Source organism: Coenobita brevimanus, chromosome 45 (genome assembly GCF_032717465.1).
Source record: "Coenobita brevimanus isolate Jiangsu-jjx chromosome 45, ASM3271746v2, whole genome shotgun sequence".
Classification (NCBI taxonomy): Eukaryota; Metazoa; Arthropoda; class Malacostraca; order Decapoda; family Coenobitidae; genus Coenobita; species Coenobita brevimanus.
In genome coordinates this window covers 39,933,411-39,955,298 of record NC_136998.1, presented here as the reverse complement: position 1 = coordinate 39,955,298, position 21,888 = coordinate 39,933,411, and the positions used below count along the sequence as shown (strand labels likewise).

Below are 21,888 nucleotides of genomic sequence, written 5' to 3'. Positions count from 1 at the left end.
TCAGGCGTAGGTTATGAGAGGATATGTGAGGATAGGTTAGAATAGGATAAAACAGGGCAGGAGAGGATAGGATAAGCTACCGGTACTTTGGGATAGGATAGGTCAGGAAAGTTTAGAGTATATTAGGATCATTAGGCTACGTTCTGGGTATTATTTCTGAAATGCACCCAAGAAAATGACAACAAAAATGGGTTTACTCATCTTATACTGGCACTTTAGGCAATTCTAAGCCTTTTTCCTCTGTGGCACTTCCATCGTACATCACTCGTTACTGAGTTAAATTTATAGTATAATTACTTCCCTGGGCCAGAGAGAGAGCCTTCCCTTCCAATGGTCCGCGAGTTGTGTGTGCTCAATTGTACGTGTGGTGTGTGGCTGGATAAAGCGCATGCATAGGCAGACCAGAGCATATGTGCCGGTTTAAGTCAATCAGGTTCATGTCCATTAGCCAATCACACAGTAGGATTTCAAATTGAATTTGGTTCTCACACTCAAGCCTGTAGGACATGAAATTCAGCTCGTCTCCAGCCATGGCAAGGTACCTCTTCACCTAGGCTAACCAACGTTTGGAGTTGCTACATCACTTCTTCACTCAAGCAGGACAACTATACACACCTCTGGGTAACCATGTACGACACCCATTACCAGTTCCCATTATAGCTACAAAGACTCTTCAGACGAAGACGAGGAACCAATTCCTGGACCATCTTCACAGTAAATTGGCAGGAAAATACTCAGGTCTAGACTGGATAGGTCTATTTTGGATGGGCAGAGATTGGTTACTGGTAGGTTAGGTTAGGTTGGGTTTTAGGTTAGGTTAGGTCAGGTTAGATTGGGTTCATGGTTGGTTTAAAGATGAAACTTTTTTTTTTTTTTCAATGGATTTTAGTGTAATTTATTTGATCTTGATTTGCATTTCTAATGTAAATCCCTTGGTTTTGCATGTTCCCCCACCTAAAACCCCTGTTTCCCACAGGTTCCACATTAACAATGGGGAGGGGGTTAAAAACCTTTGGAAAAACTGAAGATAAATTTTTGGAAATACTGTACACCCAACTAACTGACACTGTTATTAATATATTCACTGCCAAATTTAAGCAATTCTAATAATTTTCCCTTATATAAGCATTCGTCGCAAATGCTTTTCTTCATTAAAAAAAAAAAAAAAAAAGGGGGGGGGGGTCTCCAGCTCCTCTCTTTCATTGCATCTAACTGCCTATCCTAACCTAATTTAATCTAACAACCTAACCTAACTTATCTAAGCTAGTATGGACGTAGATTACATTACAGATGGAGCTATGAGCCGAACAACCCACACTCCCACTCCTTATCTACTTAGTACGGTACTAAAAAGTGTATTTGTGATGAATGTATATATTGCAGAAGAAGAACTGATTAAAAACGCACAAACTAAATGATGAACATTTGAATTTCACTCTATGTTAGTTGGGTGTATTTCTGAAATACAGTGATACCAAATTTAATTTTAAGCTTCTTAGGGAGCTGGGTGAATGTCCGAAAATTTACCACGTTCTGCTGGTTTTCGTAATAATTACAGTATTTGAAACAACCACAAATTTGAAAGTTTGGAGGTGTAGAGATGCCTTTTTTTTTTTTAACAAGCATGCTACAGAAAAGCGTTGATTGGTAAGTTCCTTTGATCAACAGTAAAAATAGCCTAGACCCAACCTACCAAAGAAACAATAGATGAATAGCAATCTCTAATAGTGGCTGGCACTGTTAACATCCGTCTTCCGTTCAAACTAGTGTAATTTTGGCATCATAAAACTGATCATTCTTCTGAGGATCGGAAAATAATTTAAGACGATTTTCCACACTGAGTCGACCGCACGCTACTCGGTCACTTAGTCCAATTTACGATTAGGAATGTAATTCACAATACAAAATAATACTATACCTGCTGCACTCTAGCACCTTGGGAGTATTGTTTGAAGGACGTCTCGATTACCCTCGAAGATTTTATTGTAGTTCCAGTTGACAAAATTTTCACGAACCATTGAGACAAAGTGGTCCAAAACAAACACGACGGTATTTAAAAATGGTCACAATGACGAAAATTAACTCAAGCTCACATAATGGATAATCTTCATTTATGTATTAACGTACTTTTATCTACAGCGGTAATAAAATTTTGATTATCATCTGAGCAATATATAATGATAATCAGGTGAGAGGATCTGCCAAAAATAATGTAACTACATATCAAAGCTCGAGTTATATAGAGCTCACATTATCCTGCTCACAGATATAAGACATTACATGGGAAATAATATACTTCTTTTTTATTTGACACTAAGGGATATAGGGCATCTATTTTACCAACCAACGAACACTACTTTAATAGTCCTTACAAGCTAGTATGATAAGCGTCATGATTTGAGGAAGAAACTCTTCCCCAATTTTAATATTTTAGTAATTTTTATTGTCTACCGTAAATCTGATACTGAAGGCTCAGAAGTTGCTCTGTCGCCTACAAGACATTATCCTATATATCAATAATTTTTAAAGCTCGTACACATAACTTATTTTTCTGCATCTTTCCTTTCCCCTCTTAATTTTTACAAACTGCGAGTGCCGAATTTCTCACTAAAGTTTGAAAACGTGAACAAATATTTACTTTCGCCTATATAACCTCAATAACAATGTCTATAAACTGCCTCTTGAATTATATATTTAAACCGTATATATTTTTATTTGGTTACGAGGACACAATATGCTATCTCATCAGTCACAACCAACACAATCACTTTAATTTTCTTTGTCCTATTTGAATCCTCGTGCTTGTCACCACCACCATCACCACATTTTTACTGTAACCACCATTAAATTCTGATCACCACCACCACTTTCAGATAGCCCAACCACAATTTAATCATACCCTGACCATTATTGTCAATATCCCCACACTCATCACCATCACCACCACCTTGCTTCAACCATCATCATGCTCCATCCATGGACGCTTGCCAAAGCTGAACCATCATTACACAGATTATCACCATCACCACAGTGTTTCGACTGCTCTCATTTTTTTTTTCATTCATCACCATACCACCACCACCACCACCGCCACACTTCAGCCAGTGCTACCATTACCAAGATATGATTATCACCACATTCACCACCAAATTTCAACCACCTTCACCACACTATCATCACCTCTCCCACAATCACAGCCGCTCAAATCACAAAATTAATCCACACAATAAATTATATCAAAAATTATGACTCATGCTACAATCTGCTTCATTCCTGGTTACCTTATCAGTGCCTGCCAGTCAAAAAATGTTTTAATAACTGAAGATAACAGTAGTTTAGTCTTACTCTACTTTAAACTTACTATATTCAGACGATTCTTCTCAGCTTAGGAATGGTTTCTCTTACTGATGGGGGTTAATGAAGTCTTTATCCAACCCTAGCAGTTCAAAAAGTCTCTCCTATGGCAGAAAAACTCGTCTGACAATATCAAGAACGAAGTTAAAAAGGAACAGTCATACCAAAAGCATCAACGAGCTTGCATACTACCTGGTTAAAGCACACTGAACGGAATTTCTTCAACTAATCCACGGATCACCCAAAATCCTACATGATGTAAAGCAAAATAAATGCGTAAGTCTATGATTCCAAAATTATGCTCCACTTTGTATAACTCCTCCTTCGTCAACCTATTCTGGATGCACTCGTAGGTAGTAAAGGTAACTGCATTACTTACCAGTACCTATATCACACATCAACTGTCAAGTAGTTTCTAACAGTAAATTAAGTTACAACTGTGAAATTAGTGGACAGTCCAACTCCAGTTTTGCCTTAATTTATGAACATTTGATAGAACAGCTTTAGAAAGCACTGCTAATGATGTCTTTTCTTTAGTTAGCAGTGACATGGTTATATGACTCAGTACCAAATGCATATCATTTATTGGGTATTTGACAACTTATCGCTGGTCACACAAATGAAGACTAGATACGGTACAGTACTCTGTACAAAGAGAAAGCTGAGTGATTGAGAATTACCAAGTTCATGTACTGTATATCGTAATCTTAGTGGAATCAGCTGATGTGCAACCCAATGGAACAGTTGTGATGTTCTTTTGTTTGACTTATCACAAACCTATGATGTAATACTCCTTGATTCACATTTATCTTAAGACCAACCCGACTTTGGGACTGCTTTGAAAGATACCGTTGGCAGCCTATCATGCTATGTTGGAGGGTGCTTGGATGTCACAAAAAGATACACCTAGAACAAATACAGTGCTGTTAGGCTGCATCCAGTAGATTGTACACTGCAAGCCACATCATACATACAGCTAGTGCAATATTCCAACGCTGGGGTGGTGCTGCTCGTGGTATGAATGTGTGTGTGCGGTTGTGGGTTTGGATGTGCAAATTTGGGTGTGGATTTGAGATACAAGCAAGATACAAGTGTGTGTGTGTGTGCGTGTGTGTGTGTGTTGCAAGTACTGGGACAGGCGTGCGTGTGGATTTAGGACATGAGTAGGTGCCAGTGTTGCAGGTACTGAGACATGGGTGTGGGTGTGAGGTGTGGGTGTACTTGGAATACATTCATGGGTGTGGTTATAGGTAGGGTGATGTAAAAACAGGGACAGCTATGGCTGTGTTGGGGGTGGTGGATTTCTTTGAGAGGGTGTGGGTAGTTATGTGGAATCTGACAGAGCTATGTGGGGATGCAGATATTAATGTGGAGTAAAAGAAAGCTGCATGCTAATGTCACAGAAGCAATGTGGTGGGGTTGTGTGGTAGTGCAATTGGAACAATGAGGGTGAAAGTAAGTCAAGTTGGAGTGATGAAGGTAAAAATATGTGGTGGAACTCTACAGTGTTTGGTAGGAGTTGTGAGTTGCAATAGTGTCAGTAAATCATTGTGGTGGAAGGATGAGGCAGAAGTATGTGGTAGGGCTGTGTGGTTGAGCTACTCAGTGGTGTGGGTTAAACAGCGTGGTGAAAGCTATGTCACAGTGTCGGCAAAACACTGCGGTGGTGCAATGTTGCTGTAATAAGTGCCCGTATCTGCAAAGCACTGTGGTGGAGGAATGTGGTGGTGGTGGTGAAGGTTCAGCTATGTGGTCGTATCGGTGCGTGTTGGGGGGGGAGACTCCTGCTCCACGCTGCTCCCCTCACTGATCAGGGCTGCTACCTCGCCCTTCTCTTCAAACATTCGCCCCTGGGGGAAATATAAATACAAGAATAAATATATAAACAGGTAGGTTGTCATGATAACCCCCCTTCTTTGGGGGAAGCGGCCTAAGTAAATTGACAGACAGATCATGATCATCACAGTTGCCACTAATACACAGGTGGGTAGGATGTGTAAACAGGGAAAAAGACAGACAGGCAGACGAGTAAACTGGGAAGCAGCAAGAGAGGCAACAAGACATGAAGAGAGGGAGACAGAGAGCAGATACAGTTAATGGTAGAGGAGGGGAAACACATAGAGAGGGGAGACAGACAGGCAGACAGCCCCACAAGATTACCTGGTGCGTGTTGTCATGGTGCAGTCGCCGCCAGGTGAAGGGCTTGCGGTCTGTGTTGACATCACAGTTGGATGCTGTGTATGTGGGGTTGGTGTATGTCAAACCACCACCCTTGGGTCCTTCCACCTTCTTGCCCTTCTTTTTCAGCTTCCAGTACAGTGCAGTGCAGAGGACCAGCCCCACTACCAGCACCAGTAGGATCACTGCCATCACCACCAGCAGGGGAATCAGGCCCTTAGAATTGGGTCGGTTCCCAGTGCCGTCACTGCCGAAGCGCCCCGAAGACTGAAGCGGCCGGGTGGTGTTCACTTTAAACATTGGACCTGAAGCAAAACAAGAAGACAAAATACAGTGACTGGCTTTATTGTTAGTGTATGTTTGTTGATCCCCTCCCATCTACTATATCCCCAGTCAAATCCTTTCCCTCAGAAAGTACAAAATCAATGGAAAAATACAAAGAACAATTTACACATACCACCAGCATATTCTGGCAACTGAGTTGTTTCTTAATGTAGAACAAGATTAACATTTTATACTATTTTAATCATCCAGTGCTACACAAACACTGCTGCAAATAAATTAAGTTTTGCCTGTAGAATCTTAATTTTAGCTATTGTTGAAAAACATGGATTCTACAGCCAATTTTCGAAGACGTAAACGATCCTGAAAACTATTTTTCCTTGGCTCTGCACTGGTTCCATAGTTCATAACTATTTTTTTCAGTGTGGAATGATCCTGACTGAAATTGTGTAAGATGGAATATTTGGTTCTGTTGCCCTATTAATGAATCCTACTCCAATCATTTTCTCTTGCTGTACTCCCATAAAAACTGAGCACAATAGCTCTAACTTACTTATATTGCTGAATACACGTTACATTATCATTGTTTAATGACTGTACTTTAAATATGCTGCACTACCACCCAAAGAACAAAGTATTACCAAATCAAGGCAGAAACTGTGATATGAGGTGAGATATGCCAGGAAAGTACAACTCAGCATTCAAGACAGAAAGAGGGCCATTTCAGGCCATGTCAAAGTGAAAAGGATATAGCTCTCCATACTCACGGTCGGAACACCTTCGGGCGTCTAGAACATCAGGGCAAGCACAGCGCAGGCCATCGGGGTGGTAAAGGCAGAGGTGGGTACAGCCGCCATTACGGTCTGCACATGCGTTGTATCCGCCCTGACGCCCCATGGTTACTGCCTTCACTTCCATGATGCCCTGGGGAGTAAGTGATCACTATCATCAGTAATACACATCATTATATTAAAAAATCATCATCATCATCATCCCAATCTTTATTTCCACCTATATATATGGGGGTGAGGCTGGTTGCAGAAAAAAATAACTCATCACCACATATCACATCACACTTCACTCTTGCAACACCACTACCACTGCATACTACCAACACAAGCCACACTCTAACCACAACACCACTTATCCTCACCATCATCATCATCATAAATCCCCTCACCACTCTACCACACACTGAATTCATACCACACACTACACCAAACTACCAATACTCACCAGATCAATTCTTATCATACACTACACCACACCACACCACACCACACCACTGCATCGCATTCTCACCATCGCCTTCACACAAATCACCACATAAACAATACAGGCCATAAACTACATCATACCCACCACACCACCAAACAGATCACACTCTCCCCACATCACCACAAACCACACCATAGCTGTTTGGATCACAAATGGCACTCTGATGATGTGGGATGAGAGCAATTATCCTCATTAGGGAGTAATTAGTGTACTCCCTGTGCTTAATGGTCTCCTCATTGCCTCTGTCATAGTGAAGGGGTCAATGAAGGCTATTACTAACCCTTCCAGTTCACAGAGTCCCACCTAAGCTGAATAAAGTCATCTTGAGATAGCAAGAATTGTTTTTGTTTTCATTTTGTAAAGGCTCCAAAATGCTTGCATGCGTCGGCCTTGGTCACCCAGTGGCAGCTCTCCATGCTGCTCAATCTCTGGCAGCTTCTCTATTCAGCCCCTTATCCCTGAGTCATATTCAATGACCTCGTCCCAAGTGTTTGGTCTACCTCTTGCAACTCTACCTCTAATGCTAACACTTCTTACTTTCTGCACCCAATTATCATCCCTCATCCTCTCCACATGCCCAAACCATCTCAATCTACCTCTCCTCATCACAACATCAATACACTCCAGTCCCATCCGACCTCTCAAATCTTTCATCATAAACCTAGACCTCCCAGGCCTTGCATTAAGGGATGCACTGCACATCCACCTAAACACTGTCATTTCTGTACGTCTGAGCTTGCCGATATCCTCTTCCTTTACTGCCCAGGTCTCACTACCATACAGCATTATACTCCTAACACATGTCATGGACAAAGACCCCTTAGCACAGGGAGAGAGCCCTCTCAATGTCATGAGAGGCAACAGCCCCCTGAACTTCTTCCAACCACTCCTCACTCTAGCCACACCTCCAGCACATAAAAAGTCTCCCAAACAACAAAGCTCTTCCACACACTCAAGAGACTCACCAGCAAGATCAATTCTTTCATGCCTGACATCTCCACATGCTCTTCCTAACATACTGCACACAGGAAATCTGCATTATCTTGAAGTTTACCTCTAATATCACTACATCTCTGATGCATCCACTTATCACAAACACTATACACGATTGAATTACCTCCCACGCCCTTGTGGCAAATCGCACATGGCCACTCTCCCTCTTCTTTAACAGTATCGCCACCAGCCCTACATACCATCACTTTTGTTTTATCTGCATTTACTCTTAAGCCCTTGTGCCCTACACCATCTCTCCACTTACTAAATCTTTCCTCCACCTCCCTTTCATTTTCTGCAATCAACACCAAATCATCAGCATACAACATCTCCCACGACATGAGAAGGCTTCAAGTACCATGATAAACAACAAGGACTCAAGACTAACCACTGATGTACACCAACATTCACGGAAAACTCATCACTCAAATCTCTATTCACCCTTATCTTGGTGTGAGCACCCACATAGCCTACATGGCTATAACCACCCAAACCAGCCACTTCTTGATCCCAAGCTTTCTCACTACCCACTTCACCACCTCTACAGGGACTCTGTCAAAAGCCTTCTCCAAATCAACAAAGACAAAGTACAGATCCCTTTTCTTTCCTATACATTGCTCCTGAAGCTGTCAAACAATGAATATGGAATCAGTGGTCCCTTTGCCTGACATAAATCCAAACTGCATCTCAACAATCTCTAATCATATCTTCTAGAACTCTTTCCATTTCATTCATTATCTGGTCCAAAAGCTTTAGGTCTCTGTAATTTCTTCTTTCCAGGGCATTACCCTTCCCCTTGTACATATTTACAATTACATTCTTCAGCCAATCATCTGGGACAACACATTCATATAAACGTATTTATCAAGTCAGTGACTGATCTCACTACTATATCTACTGAGGCTTTCAACATTTCAGCAGTCAACCCAGACATACCTGCTGCCTTCCCCACCTGCATCCTGCCTACTGCCCTGCTCACAGTAGCAGCTTCAATCAAAGGTCAAGGGTTGGCTCAAAACCTTCCCTGTCCCAGTCAAATTTCTCAGTCAAGAACTGGTTGTAATACTCTCTCCAGGGGAGGAGGATGGAATACTACTCCAATATTGAACAAGTTTGTCAGGTTGTTGCAAGAATATAGTAGTTAAGGTTTCTCATGTCCTGAAATAGCTTAAACATATAGTCAACACAAGAAGTACCATATGTTAAAGAAGAAACAGCCTAACATGAAAAACCCAAAATGCTTGACACACACTCAGATTTACTCCATATCTTGCCCTCAGAGCCTTCTGTTTATCTGTCTGTTGCTATATATCTTTTAGCATCTGCTTATTTATCTGTCTAACTGACTCTATCAATCTATCTATCAGTCTTGTCATTTAAAGATACAATCTGCTCATCGTATTTGTTGCAAAAAAAAAAAAAAAAAAAAAAAATACTGTATTATCCATTATGACGTAAGGAACGTTGGGTCTGGTTAGTACTTGGATGGGTGACTGCCTGGGAACACCAGATGCTGTTGGCATCCCTACGTGTCAAGTGGGGTTGGTGGAGGATTAGTGCCCCTCCCTGTAAAACAATTGACTCTAAGCCCTTGGTCACCCCGTTTGGGATACATGGCGTCTGGCAATGGATGAATGGATGGACGTAAGGAAGTGAATCCCCCCCGCCCAGCTCTCTCATACGCCCAATGCCGGAGCACACCCACCTCAATGCCACTCCTAACCACCCTCCTGCTACGCCCAGTGGCTTTGTCTGCCCGCTCAATAGTTGCCTTCTCCCAGTCCGTCCAGTAGATATGTTCACCCAGCTGTCAGCGGGAGTAGGTTAGGTTAGATTAGGTTCATGCAAGGGGATAAGGGGATCAGGTTAAGCTTGACTTGGATATATTAGTATTCTTCTAGTACTTCATTCAGAGTTTTATGCTAAGCCAATGATTCTACTTCCTTTCTGACAATACCTCACTTTCTCATGGATTCACATACCCATAACAAGAAGGGTAACTGGATATATCATAAAAAAAAAGCACCTTACTCACATTCACGTGCCCTTATCAAGCAAAGTAACTATTGTACTTTACTTAAACAGAGGAGAGGTTATGGCTGGCTGCAGAAATGCCCAATCCCACCTCTCCAATTACTTACCAAAGTTAATCCAAAGGGGTGAGGAACATCTTGGACCAGCCTCACTCGGTTCTCCCCTTGAAAGTCTGACGAACCAATGGAGTCCCCTCGGGCATCATTCCAGAATATTCTCTTCAATTCATAGTCAATGGCAAGTCCATTTGGCCAGCCCACATCCTGGTCCAGTAAAATCTGACGTTCCGAGCCATCAAGGTAGGAGCGCTCAATTTTAGACATGTTACCCCAGTCGGTCCAGAAGAGCAGCCTGAAAGAGATTGAGACTTGATGGAAAATGATGAAGACACAAAGATCCCCTCCTTCTGCCTGTATTCCCACCTTTTTGCCCTACCCTCTCCCTTTTTATCTTCTCTCTTCACCTGTGCTTTCCTCTTCCTTCCCCAACCCCTTACTTGACACCTTCCCTTTTCACTAACATCCCAGTTCTCTTCCTCTCATTCCCTTACTTACTTTCTCGTCTTTCCCTCACCTTCACTCTATGCATTCCCTTTTCCCCTTCTCCCCAACTCTTGATCTCCCATCTCCCTCCCTCCCCAATCTTTGTAATCTCCTTTCACTCTCCCCAAATGCCCTCCTTTTCCCTTCTTTCCCCATCTTCACTATGTTCTCCCCTCCTCTCCCTTCCCCTCACCCTATCCTATCCTATCCTACTCTAAGGCACGTTTTGGTGAGACAGAGTTTAATCCCGGATCGATCCCGAATCGAGATGAAGTCGATCACTACAGCTGATCCTGTTTTGGCGAGGCACAGTTATGGTCCTGGATTGGAGTGAAAGATGATCCCGGATCGACCTGAGGCAGTCCACCATCCCGTCGTGGACCAAGGCCGTCTTGTCACACCAAAACAAATATAGTGTCAGCTGCTACATTGTAAGTGCCGTATTTACTTGTTTTTATAATGATATATTGATAAAATGCTACGGCCAGTTACTAAGGTGGGTATGAGAGGCTCAACTGTGTCTGGTTTCATCAGTAATGGGGCCTTACTGCTGAAAATGAGAGCAGAAGTACTGCTGACCAAATAATCCTTCTGAACTTTCAACCGCCACCGTTTTGTTTACAATCAGGTGGGGCACTGGGATGTCGCCATGGCAACAGAACAAGCCGATCCAAAACTGCTGGACTGTTATGGTGTGACCCTTCTGGATCAATAATCTGCCTCGATCTTAATCCGATCCCACTGGCCCTGCCAAAATAAGCCTCTATCCAATCCAATCCAATCCAGTCCTATCCTATCCTATCCCCTCCCTCCCTCACTTTTCACATTATATTCTCCCCAGTCCTCACCCCACCCTATCCTTACCCTTCACTAGGAAACACGGCGATGGCTCTGGGTTCCATGAGTTCTGTCCTGATGATGACTTTAGCTGAAGACCCATCCAGCCGCGTCACTTCTATAACCTTGCGTGCAGCATCAGTCCAGTAAAGGTTGTCAGCAAGCCAGTCCACCGCCAGGCCGTCCGGGGTGGTGTAGCCGGGTGTCATGATACTCCACGGCCATGACATGTTACGTAGCGACACAGCTCTGGTGTAGATACAGGCAGGGGTAGAATTATATACAGTATAGTACGAGTGCACAGATACTGTGCAGGCAGTCTTTGTTATATGTCAGGTAGTCTTCTACATACCTCGGGGTTAGGTTTATCAGGACACTGTGCAAGATAGATTTTTATGCAAAATGAGACTCACCAAACACCATAAAAACAATATAAAGTCTTATACTCAAACATACCCACCGTGTTGTATGCCTAAAGGTGAAAACACTAGAAAGCAGCCTTGAGTTAAAGAAAGTCCAAAGACATAAAAAAATTCTACTCTCTCTCTCTCTCTCTCCACTTACTTGATAGTTTCCTCATCCACATCAGTAAAGAACAACAGGTCCCTCTCTCTGTGGTAATCAACTGCAATGGGGTGTCTGGTGGCTGGGATGGGTAAGGGCACGTCCCACAGAGGCTCCACGTCCAAAGAGATTCGGCCTATCATCCCTTTGGCTGTGAAGAGGAGGTAGTTGTCTGGCTCTTCCTTGCACTTCTGTTTGTTGTTCTGTAGGAGAGATGGAGGAAGATGGATTTTCTGCCCTATAGTCTTATAATTCTACATTATGCAGTGCCTCTATAACAGCCTATACCAAGTGTTTAAATCCCCTTTGGTGTTGGAAAGGGACACCTTCTCGCAACGCTACATACATAATCAGTTGGCTCCACTCCCCAGTCATACAAATGTCCTTTAGTTCCCTCTCTAACCAATGAATGGAGGTTGGCAGAGTGCAGGAGGAGGACAGCTCAAGCTGCAGTCCACTAGTTTTACATTCAGATGAGCCTGGAGATGCTACTACTACTACCACTGTATTCTTCCACGGTGTTATTAGTTCTCCGTATCTACTATCTGCAGCCGACAGCAAATGTACTGGTATACAGCATGTGCAGGTAGGTACAGATACAGGCAGGCAGACACATACGTAAATAAACAGACACGCAGACAGCTAACTATTCATACTCTGATGCTCACCTCCAACATTACGAGGCCGGTGGGACAGGCGCATGAGAAGCCCAAGGGGTTAGCTAGACACAGGTGGGAGCAGCCACCATTGTTGTTGCCACACACATTCTTACCCACTGGGGGGCCCTGGGAAGGGTGAATGATGGAGTGTTACTGTAAATGCTATTGTTACGATTAATCAGTGGCACGGCCCTTATCAACCCTCACCCCTAACTTGCCTATTATCCTTTATTTGTCACCCATAACTCACTCCTCACTCCTTCTTTAATCACTCCTCCCTTTTTTCACTCACCGGGAGTGCCTTGACATCCATGAGTCCTGCCAGGCCCTCCCTTATCGTGGAGACGGGGCGGCCAGAGCGCTTCAGGGTGCGATTGAGTGATTTGGTCTCCCAGTCTGTCCAGTACACCCACTGCCCCAGTATACTAACACCATAGGGGTGGTGCAGGTCTGGAGGGGTGAAAGGGGAGTAGTTGGATCGCTAGTAGGCTAGCTAATTGGCTGATTAATGAGGTGGTTGGCTAACTGGCCCGTTGAGTGACTGGGTGATTGTGAGATTGCATTGTAACAATTATTTTTTGTTTTACATCACTACTGTGTACTTCATGACAACTTATTAACTACTAGTTGCACTGTTTCCTCCTACTCACCTGCAATGACAGTGCGCCTGCCAGTGCCATCCAACTTAATAGCCTGGATGAAGTTAGCCTTAGCATCAGTCCAGAAGAGCTCCTCCTCCTGCCAGTCCACACTCAAACCATTGGGCCACGCCACGTTCGTGTTGACCAGTACACGTCTGTGGATTGGGTGATCTAATTAGGGTGCTACTGGGGCATTATAAGGGTATTATCTGAGTGTTATTATTCATGGAGGTATTATGGCACCTTGCATGTTATTTCAGCATTTCAGTCACCTCAGCATCTGCCTCACTTTTCAAACTCATCCTGCCTGCATCACCTGTCACCCATGTACTCCCAGACTGTCTCATCAGGTACTGTCATCTACGTCCACTACCTTTTCTGCCTCTCCTACCACCTACCTCACCTACTGTACTTAAGCTACCACTTGTCTCACCAACTGCCTTGCCTACCTCTCATGGCTCATCTATCACCAAGTTGCTTCACCTACTACCTACCCCACTTTACCACCTGCCTCACTTATTTCTGGTATCCACATTTGCCACCTGCCTCCCCTGCCTCACCTATTGTTGCCATCCATGTCGGCTGCCTCTATTCTGGGGTTACGCTCGTCCCAGTCAGTCCAGAACAGCCTGCCAGTGGGGTAGTGGGTGGTGATGGCGCGGGGACGGTCCAGCTCAGTAAAAAGGACTAAGCGATTACTGCCATCCAGCTCGGCCACCTCCACACTCTTACGCTTTAAGTCTGTCCAGTACATCTAGAAGGGAAGGAAAGTATGAAGGGGGAAATAATGTATGAGAGGAGAAACAATGCAGAAAGGAAAACACGAGATGGAAAACAATGTATGAGAGAGGAAATAATGAAGAGGAGAAACAAAAGAGGGGAAATAAAGTGGCGGATCAAACTTACCGGTACTTCTTTTTAGACAATATAGCCTACAGTTATCGACGTCATCATCTGTACATCTACAAGGGAAGGAGAGTGTGTGGGTGGGGGAACAGTGTAGACAATTTAACTTACATCCTTCTGGGCAATATATGATTATCAATATCACAGTCATCCTGAACCAATTTCCCACTAAAAAACGACTGGGAATGATTCTCTCTCTCTCTCTTGTCTTCCTACAAGTTTTTTTCCCTCATTCAAAGCTTCATCCCTCACAAATATTCTTCTTCATATTTTTCTCTCTTAAAAATGTCTCCCTTTCCTTCTCAAAACTCTCTCCCTCTCTCTCTCACCTTCCTGCCAGTGGTGTCAATAGCAATGCCCTCCACAGTGTCGATGGCGGATGAAACGATAGGCTTCATCTTGTATCCGTCAAGTGACACTCGGAAGATCACCGCTGCTGCACTATCTGGTAGGAAAATGTCACCTGCGGGAGTGAGGGACTAGGATTAGGAACTGGATGTGCCAGAAAATATATTAAAACACACAACATACACACACACACACTCAGAATACTGGTAAAATCTCTCTCTCTCTCTCTCTCTCTCACACACACACACACACACACACACACACTTAAAGGTATGAAACATATGAACAGAAGGATACTATAATAATCGTACAGTACTCTTTCTCTTTCTCTCACCTGACACCGGATCGACATCAAGGGCCACAACATGCTGAAGGCCTGGTAGAGGCAGCACCACATCCACAAGATATGGGGTGTCCAGGGAAAGCTGACGAATATCCTCACGTTGGGCGAAGATAAGCGAGGTATTGGGTGAACTCTCACATGTTACACTGTCGCTCTGGGGATGAGGAGTGGGATGTGAGTGAGAATAGTGTGAGAAGTGAGTATGCGGTGAGTAATAAATGAGTAAGAGGTGAATGAGGGATGAATATGAGGAATGCCCTTTCACTGGGCAAAAAACAAGAGACATGTTGGGTGAACTCTTACCCATAACATTGTTGCTCAAGAGGAGGCGAGTGAAAACAGGGCAAGAGGTGGGTAAGGAGTGAGCAACAAATGAGTAAGAGGTGAGTAAGGGATGAGCAATGTGTGAAAAGTCCTTGCACTACCTAAGGAGAAATAGGATACTGAGCAAATTCTCATTTTGTACTGAGCAACTTCTCACATGCTGCTCTGGGGATGATGGATGAAGGGTGATTAAGAAGTAAGTAATTAGGAGAGAAGACCAAGTATGGGGTGGAGTGTTGTGCAGAATGTCATTTTGTTGAGCAATGACGAGTATGGTATTGGCTGAAATATTACACCAAACATTGACACTCTGGAGGTAGTGGGTAAGAACTGAGTGAGAGGTCAGTGAGTACTATATGCGAGGTGTGTATGGCTTGGAGTGTCTATCTTAACATCTTATAACTCATGACCCTTTAAAAATGTTATGGTCTTCCCTCAATACCATATAATCCCTCTCAACAATATCTATTCACAGTCCTATAATCTCTGATTTTCTCTTATTGCACAGTCAGAACCTATAATATCTTTACACTCCCCTTCAGCATCCTAGAATCCTCCTCAGTTCCCTATACCACCTCTCAGTACCTTTTACACTATTATTCCCTGAAGCAACCTACACAGTAATCGCCCTCCAACGATCTACAGTACAAACTCATTCAGTATCTTATAAGTATTCTCGAAACCCAATCAATAGAGTTCTTATGTAATGGGGTCCATAAAAGCCTGCATTGCTTGGAGGCAAGGCAGGGTCTTCTCTTTGGCTTAGTGCAACATTGGCGTGTATGAGGCGCGAGGGCCTGAGTTCAAACCCCGGCCAGACCATTGTAATTAATTTGTTAAGTTCCATTTCGATTACTATATTGGAAGGCAGCGGTGTGGGATGTGGGGCGAGGTTTGGAGGGTAATGATGATTTTGGTTAGTTGACAGCATCCCAGTCCTTACATCCCAGGGATGAGCTGTACACCGCAGCGTCACCAGTGCTGGTCTCCAATGCTACGCTACCATGTGTGTTCGACTCTTACCAAATTAATCCCCAAGGGGAGAAAAAGAGTGATGTAATGGGGTCTATAAATGCCCACATTGCTTAGAGGCAAAGTAAAGATCCTCCCTTTGGTTCAGTGGTAACGTGTGCGCGTATAAAACGCGAGGGCCTGAGGTCAAATACTGGCCAGACTAGTGTGATTAATCTGTTAAGTTTCATTTCGGTTATTACACTTATTCCTCTTTTAGCACTACATAATCATTTTCAGCAACCTATTTAACAGCTTATAATAACTCTACCCCTTTATACCTTCAGCCTGATTCCAGTGGGGCAGGCGCAGGTGTATCCAGAAAGGCCTGGACTGAGCAGACACAGGTGGGAGCAACCGCCATTGTTGGGCACACAAGGGTTCGCCACAGAGGGCTGGCCACGCTCAAAAACACGCACGTCCATTAGCTCCTTCAGGCCCACGCTGCAAGAAGAAGCTTCCTAGAGGAGTGCTTTGGGACAGAATAATGTAATGAATCAGGGAGAATGGGAGAGGATGGAATAACGAACAAAGGAAGTGAGAGGCAGTATGAAATAAGAGGTATGTGCTGTTGTTGGGCTTGCTGCACTGAACATATAAACATCCATCAGCTCCTTCAGACCGATGCTGCAGCTGGAGACTGGGAAAGCGTTGGCTGGAAAGAATAGCATGCAGCATCTAGGATGGGTTTGTTGGGGCACTGGTTTGGGACTGAATAACAGGAAGTGATTCTACCAGAATATCTGGGTGATACGACAGCCTATGTGCCGAGGGGAGGTATTATCTGACAGGCTGTGAGTCTGATCCCAGACTGGGTCAAGGGAGTTTGAAGATATGAATTAAGGAAAAAAAAAACAGATATTACAGTACTAGTATTTCACAAGACCCACTGACATGACACAAAAGCATCCCCACTATAATTTGACAGGCATGGCATGTACAGTGTCAAATATGGTTAGTGCTGAATGGGTGAAATGTCAGGGAGTGTGGCACACAGGAGGGCTGCTGAGCCTTACGGAATGGATCATAAATAAAGCCTATGTCCAGAGGAAGATATATAATATAAAACAAAAACAAAACAAACGATCCACATCACATACACAATCTCCTGTCTATTGTTGCCGGTGGCCTTGTCTGCAGAGTGGATAGAGCGGGTGTACCAGTCTGACCAAAACATCGTGTCTCCCCACAGGGCCAGGCCGAATGGGTGAGACACTTCCCCACCTGCAGATACACAATACAGTCAGGAAAAATATACATACATTCACACATAATCACATACATAAACACATACATATATTCTCAAACGTACACACACACACACACACACACACACACACACACACATTCTACATCAACCATGTAACTCACGGATCAAGACCCTCCTGTTGGTGCCACTCAGGTCTGCCACTTCGATGGAATTTGTGGAGGCATCAACCCAGTAGATGGAGCGCTCTAAGTGGTCAATTGCCAGTCCATTTGGCCACTGCAGCTTAGAGTCGACCAGTACCATCCGTGCTGAACCATCCATACCTGCACGCTCTATCTTGGCCACCTTACCCCAGTCCGTCCAAAACATGTACCGGTCTGGGAAGGCAACAGCACCATCTCATGGCCAGGGCAACTCTAGTATTCTATCCCAGCTAATGTCAGATAATATTAGACAATTGACAGTAAGTTACACAAGCTTATGAGTGTTAATTTATTGTAATTTCAGCAACATGAACTGCTCGAACGGAAGAAATTTTCCCACATTTTTTAAACTTTCTCTTAATCCCTCTTAGTCCATCTAATTTCCACCCAGGTTTTCCCACTCTTCCATCTCAGACTCACAGTCCTTCCAACTTCCTCCACTCGTCTCCCAACATCTTCCCTCCCTTCCTTCTTCCAGCTCCCTCCCTCTCCCCTTCCAGCTCTCTTCCTGCCTCCCTTCCTCCCTCCCTCTCACACCGTACCACTCCATCCTAAACCCCTCCACCTCCTCTGAAGCCTCCCAAAGCCTCCCCTATGCACCTTGCAAATCAAGGACGATATCCCTGGGTTTGTCAAGACCCTGCCACACGAGGAGAGAGCGCATGGATCCGTCTAAGTTGGCCACCTCAACACGATTGGTCCCAGCATCAGTCCAGTACAGCTTCCTGCCTACCCAGTCCACTGTTACACCTGCTGGTTGGTCTGGGGACAGGGTGGGGTGAATTAGTTTTGGCTTGATTTGGACAGATTAATACGCATTAGTTCTGGAATGCTTACAGTGGGACTGACATAAGGTCATTAGCCTGGTCATGGTTGGTTTAAGCTAGCTTTGGTCTGGTTTGACCTGGTATATTAGGTTAGGTCATCTTAACTTAGGAGGGACTCAGTAACATTTTGCTTGATTTGGCTAAGCAAAGTTATGCAAAGTAAGGACAGGCAGTTATACGAGATCAAATTAAACTGAGTTAGATTATATATATTAAAAATTCTCTAAACTTAAAGGACAAAAAAAATTAAGCTTCAAAAACACCACTGCATCATGATCCAACTCACCCAAGTCTGTGCTGACAACCAATATCTGAGCAGACCCATTCACATGCGCCCTGCTGATGGTCTTGGTCTCCACATCAGTCCAGAACAGCAAGTCATCCTCCACATAAAAGTCAAGGGCCACAGCAGATCGTAAACCATCGACTGGGATGACTGTGTCCATGCGGGTTTGGTTGACCTCAGAGTCCAGTGAAATGAGGCGCAGGTTGTTTCTCTGGGCAAAGATGAGCACTCGGTCTGGGCGCTGACTGCAAGTTCTGGGGGCAAAGTGGTGTGGTTGTTGTTGTTATTATTTTTTGTTGTGACCCTAAGCTTCTATGTGCATGAACTTAGTGGATTGTAGTCTGAAGTTACAGTCAGCTGACCATTCCCACCTCTCACCCCTACTCACACCCCAACCCTCTCCCACAGCAACCAACCCCTTCCCCCAACATAATTAACCTCTCTCACACCTGCTCACACTCCCACCTTTTCCCACACCATTAAATTCCTTTCCACTATACCTTCACTCTCTTTTACACATGCCCATGCCACCACCCTCTCCCACATCTTCTCACTGTCTTCTTAAAAGACTGCCAACCCTCTCCCACAACACCCTCATCCACACTCATACCTAAAGTCCTTTCCACTTACTTTTTATCTGGGAGAAGCACAAGACCATCAGGACAGTAACAGGTGTAAGAGGTAGGTCCGGAAAGACACAGGTGAGAGCAGCCCCCGTTGTCATAGTGACTGCATCCCTCTCGCTGGCTGGGCAGAGGAAGCGGCTGGCGGACTGGATGCAGGCTAATGAAAGGAGAGAAATTAGAGTGTTAGCAGAAGGTATGCTGCTGGTTGACCGAATGCTGGGTGATGGAAAGAAACATTGTCAGTTGGATAGCTCTGATCCCTTCAACATAGTTGTTTTTAATCATTTGTTCTTACTATCCCTAATTATCTGCATTTACTGATAACTTAAGAAAAACTCATAATGAAGGCATTAATGATGGTTATATCTAACCCCCGCAGTCTACAATCTTTTTAAAGCTGAATAAAATCACTGGATAATGCATGGATACAGTAAGATATGTTCCCACGGTGAATGGGTTAAGGTGAACTAAACAGATGAAACTAAACCCATGAATCACCTGCGGATGTCCATGGGGAAGGCCAGGCGGCGGTGAATGGAGGTGCGACCCAGACCTGTCCGCTTGTTGACCTTCTCGATAGAATGTGTGTGCCAGTCCGTCCAGTAGAGGAAGTCTTCAAACACCGTGATGGCAAAGGGATGTGGCAAATCTTCCAGGACCTGGATGTTGGTCTGGGTTTAGTTGGTCTCTCTCTCTCTTTCTCCCTTGCTTTTTCAACCTGTAGCTATTCGTCTATTTATCTACAACTAAACTACTGCAACTATATATATTTATCTGCCTATATCTACCTACCTATCAGTCTGTCTGTCTCTGTTATACCTATATCCATCTCTGTCTGTCTGTCTATTTGTTCTAATTTCTATCTGTCTCTTTCTTTCTTTCTGATGTGTACAAAAATAAAGTCCTATCAACGTGTCAAAAACACACTTCAACTAATATTATGCTCAGTTCTGAACATGGTGACGAGTGTGAATTGCAGAAAACCAAACCCCTACTGAAGTATGGTTGGTGACTTACTGGTATTCAATAATGGGATTCTTAGCTGATGTAAAAAAAAAAAAAAGGGGGGGGGGCTACTAGAGACAGAAAGATGCACCTGATGATAAATGAACACAAAAACACAAACTAGTTGCCTAATCAGTTGAAATCCTATAAATCTGGTGGATCAGCTAGAATGCCATGAGTTGCTGAGGTTCCAGTCAACTGCACCAAAACCCACCGTCCTCCTTCCTGTTCCATCAATCTGGGCCGACTCAATCACATGTTGTTTGGCATCCACCCAGTAAAGCGTCTCAGTGGGATAGTCTAAGGTGATCCCATTGGGCCAGTGTAGTCCCTCCTCCACCACCACCTTCCTCTGTGACCCATCTAGGTACGCACTCTCTATCTTTGGGTCAGAGCCTGTGAGAGATGAAGAACAAAATGTTATGTTATGACCGGTCCAATGATAACATCTTTGTCAGTTCATTTAATCTCTCTTCCTTAAACCCAGTTGCTTTCTAACCCACATTATCCTACTTAGTCTACTCTGTTCTACCCAACTCAGCTCAGCCCTTCCCTGGCCTGCCCCATCCTGCTCTACTGTGCCTTGTCCTTCTTTTCCCTGTCTTATTCTAACTTGCCCTGCCTTGCCTTGGCCTCTTCTTTTCTCTCCGTCCTGTCCTATTCTGTCCTTCCCCACTGCACTGTACTCTACCATGTCCTGTCCTACCATATCATACCCTACTTTATCCTACTCAGCCTTACCTTACCTTACCTCACCCTTCCTTGCACTACCCTACCTTACCAGTCCTATCCTGTCCTACCCTACCTTATCTCCCTACCCTATCCTATTGTACTCACTCTAACTTACCTTACCCTATCATACTCTACCCTACCCTACCCTAGGCTACCTTATCCTACTCTTCCTTGCACTGCCCTATCCCATCCTACCCTGTCCTGCCTACCCCAGTCAGTCCAGATGATGAGCTTCTTGTAAGGATGGACGAGGAGGGCACGAGGCTTCTGCAGATCCGTCCAGATCAGTGGCCGACGACACGACCTGAGGGGAGAGGGAGACAAAATAAATATAAATCATTCAATACCTCCTAACTCTTCAAAACACTGATGCTTCTTCACATTTTATTCCTGCTTCCAGCAAGCTATTTTATTTAGCTTTAGGCAGGAATCTTAGGGGGAAAGGGTGAGAATAATCCACTCAACTACCCACCTCAGGACTCATATCCATCATCCTGCCCACAAAACTCGCTCAAACATCTAACCCACTCATCAACCCTACCCCATAACTTACCTATACCACGATTCCCTAAGCAGCTTCACACAGTTCACCTCATAATTCACCCAGTGAAGCCCAGTACTCATTCACTTTATTCACCCATTTCATCTGCCCACCAATCACTCTCATACCTCAATTAATTCACTCATTTCACCCTATAATTCACC

The 21,888-nt window shown here is 44.1% G+C and overlaps 1 protein-coding gene across 1 annotated transcript in view; it reads right to left on the bottom strand.

Moving 5' to 3' along the window:
- Window positions 1-4,808: 4,808 nt before the first annotated feature.
- Window positions 4,809-21,888, bottom strand: part of Lrp4 (LDL receptor related protein 4) — a 169,422-nt gene continuing 152,342 nt past the window's right edge. The window contains exons 15-36 of the mRNA XM_080271383.1: window positions 21,393-21,487; window positions 20,666-20,847; window positions 19,945-20,105; window positions 19,451-19,603; window positions 18,821-19,074; window positions 18,308-18,469; window positions 17,666-17,881; window positions 17,395-17,518; window positions 16,576-16,738; window positions 14,951-15,113; window positions 14,598-14,731; window positions 13,923-14,116; window positions 13,372-13,517; window positions 13,014-13,171; window positions 12,731-12,847; window positions 12,063-12,265; window positions 11,526-11,747; window positions 10,227-10,470; window positions 9,791-9,892; window positions 6,582-6,738; window positions 5,515-5,837; window positions 4,809-5,204 (exon numbers count right to left, since the gene is read on the bottom strand). Coding sequence (XP_080127509.1) covers window positions 5,100-5,204; window positions 5,515-5,837; window positions 6,582-6,738; window positions 9,791-9,892; window positions 10,227-10,470; window positions 11,526-11,747; window positions 12,063-12,265; window positions 12,731-12,847; window positions 13,014-13,171; window positions 13,372-13,517; window positions 13,923-14,116; window positions 14,598-14,731; window positions 14,951-15,113; window positions 16,576-16,738; window positions 17,395-17,518; window positions 17,666-17,881; window positions 18,308-18,469; window positions 18,821-19,074; window positions 19,451-19,603; window positions 19,945-20,105; window positions 20,666-20,847; window positions 21,393-21,487 — 3,778 coding nt within the window. The 3' untranslated portion in view covers window positions 4,809-5,099. The remainder of the gene's footprint in view (window positions 5,205-5,514; window positions 5,838-6,581; window positions 6,739-9,790; window positions 9,893-10,226; window positions 10,471-11,525; window positions 11,748-12,062; window positions 12,266-12,730; window positions 12,848-13,013; window positions 13,172-13,371; window positions 13,518-13,922; window positions 14,117-14,597; window positions 14,732-14,950; window positions 15,114-16,575; window positions 16,739-17,394; window positions 17,519-17,665; window positions 17,882-18,307; window positions 18,470-18,820; window positions 19,075-19,450; window positions 19,604-19,944; window positions 20,106-20,665; window positions 20,848-21,392; window positions 21,488-21,888) is intronic.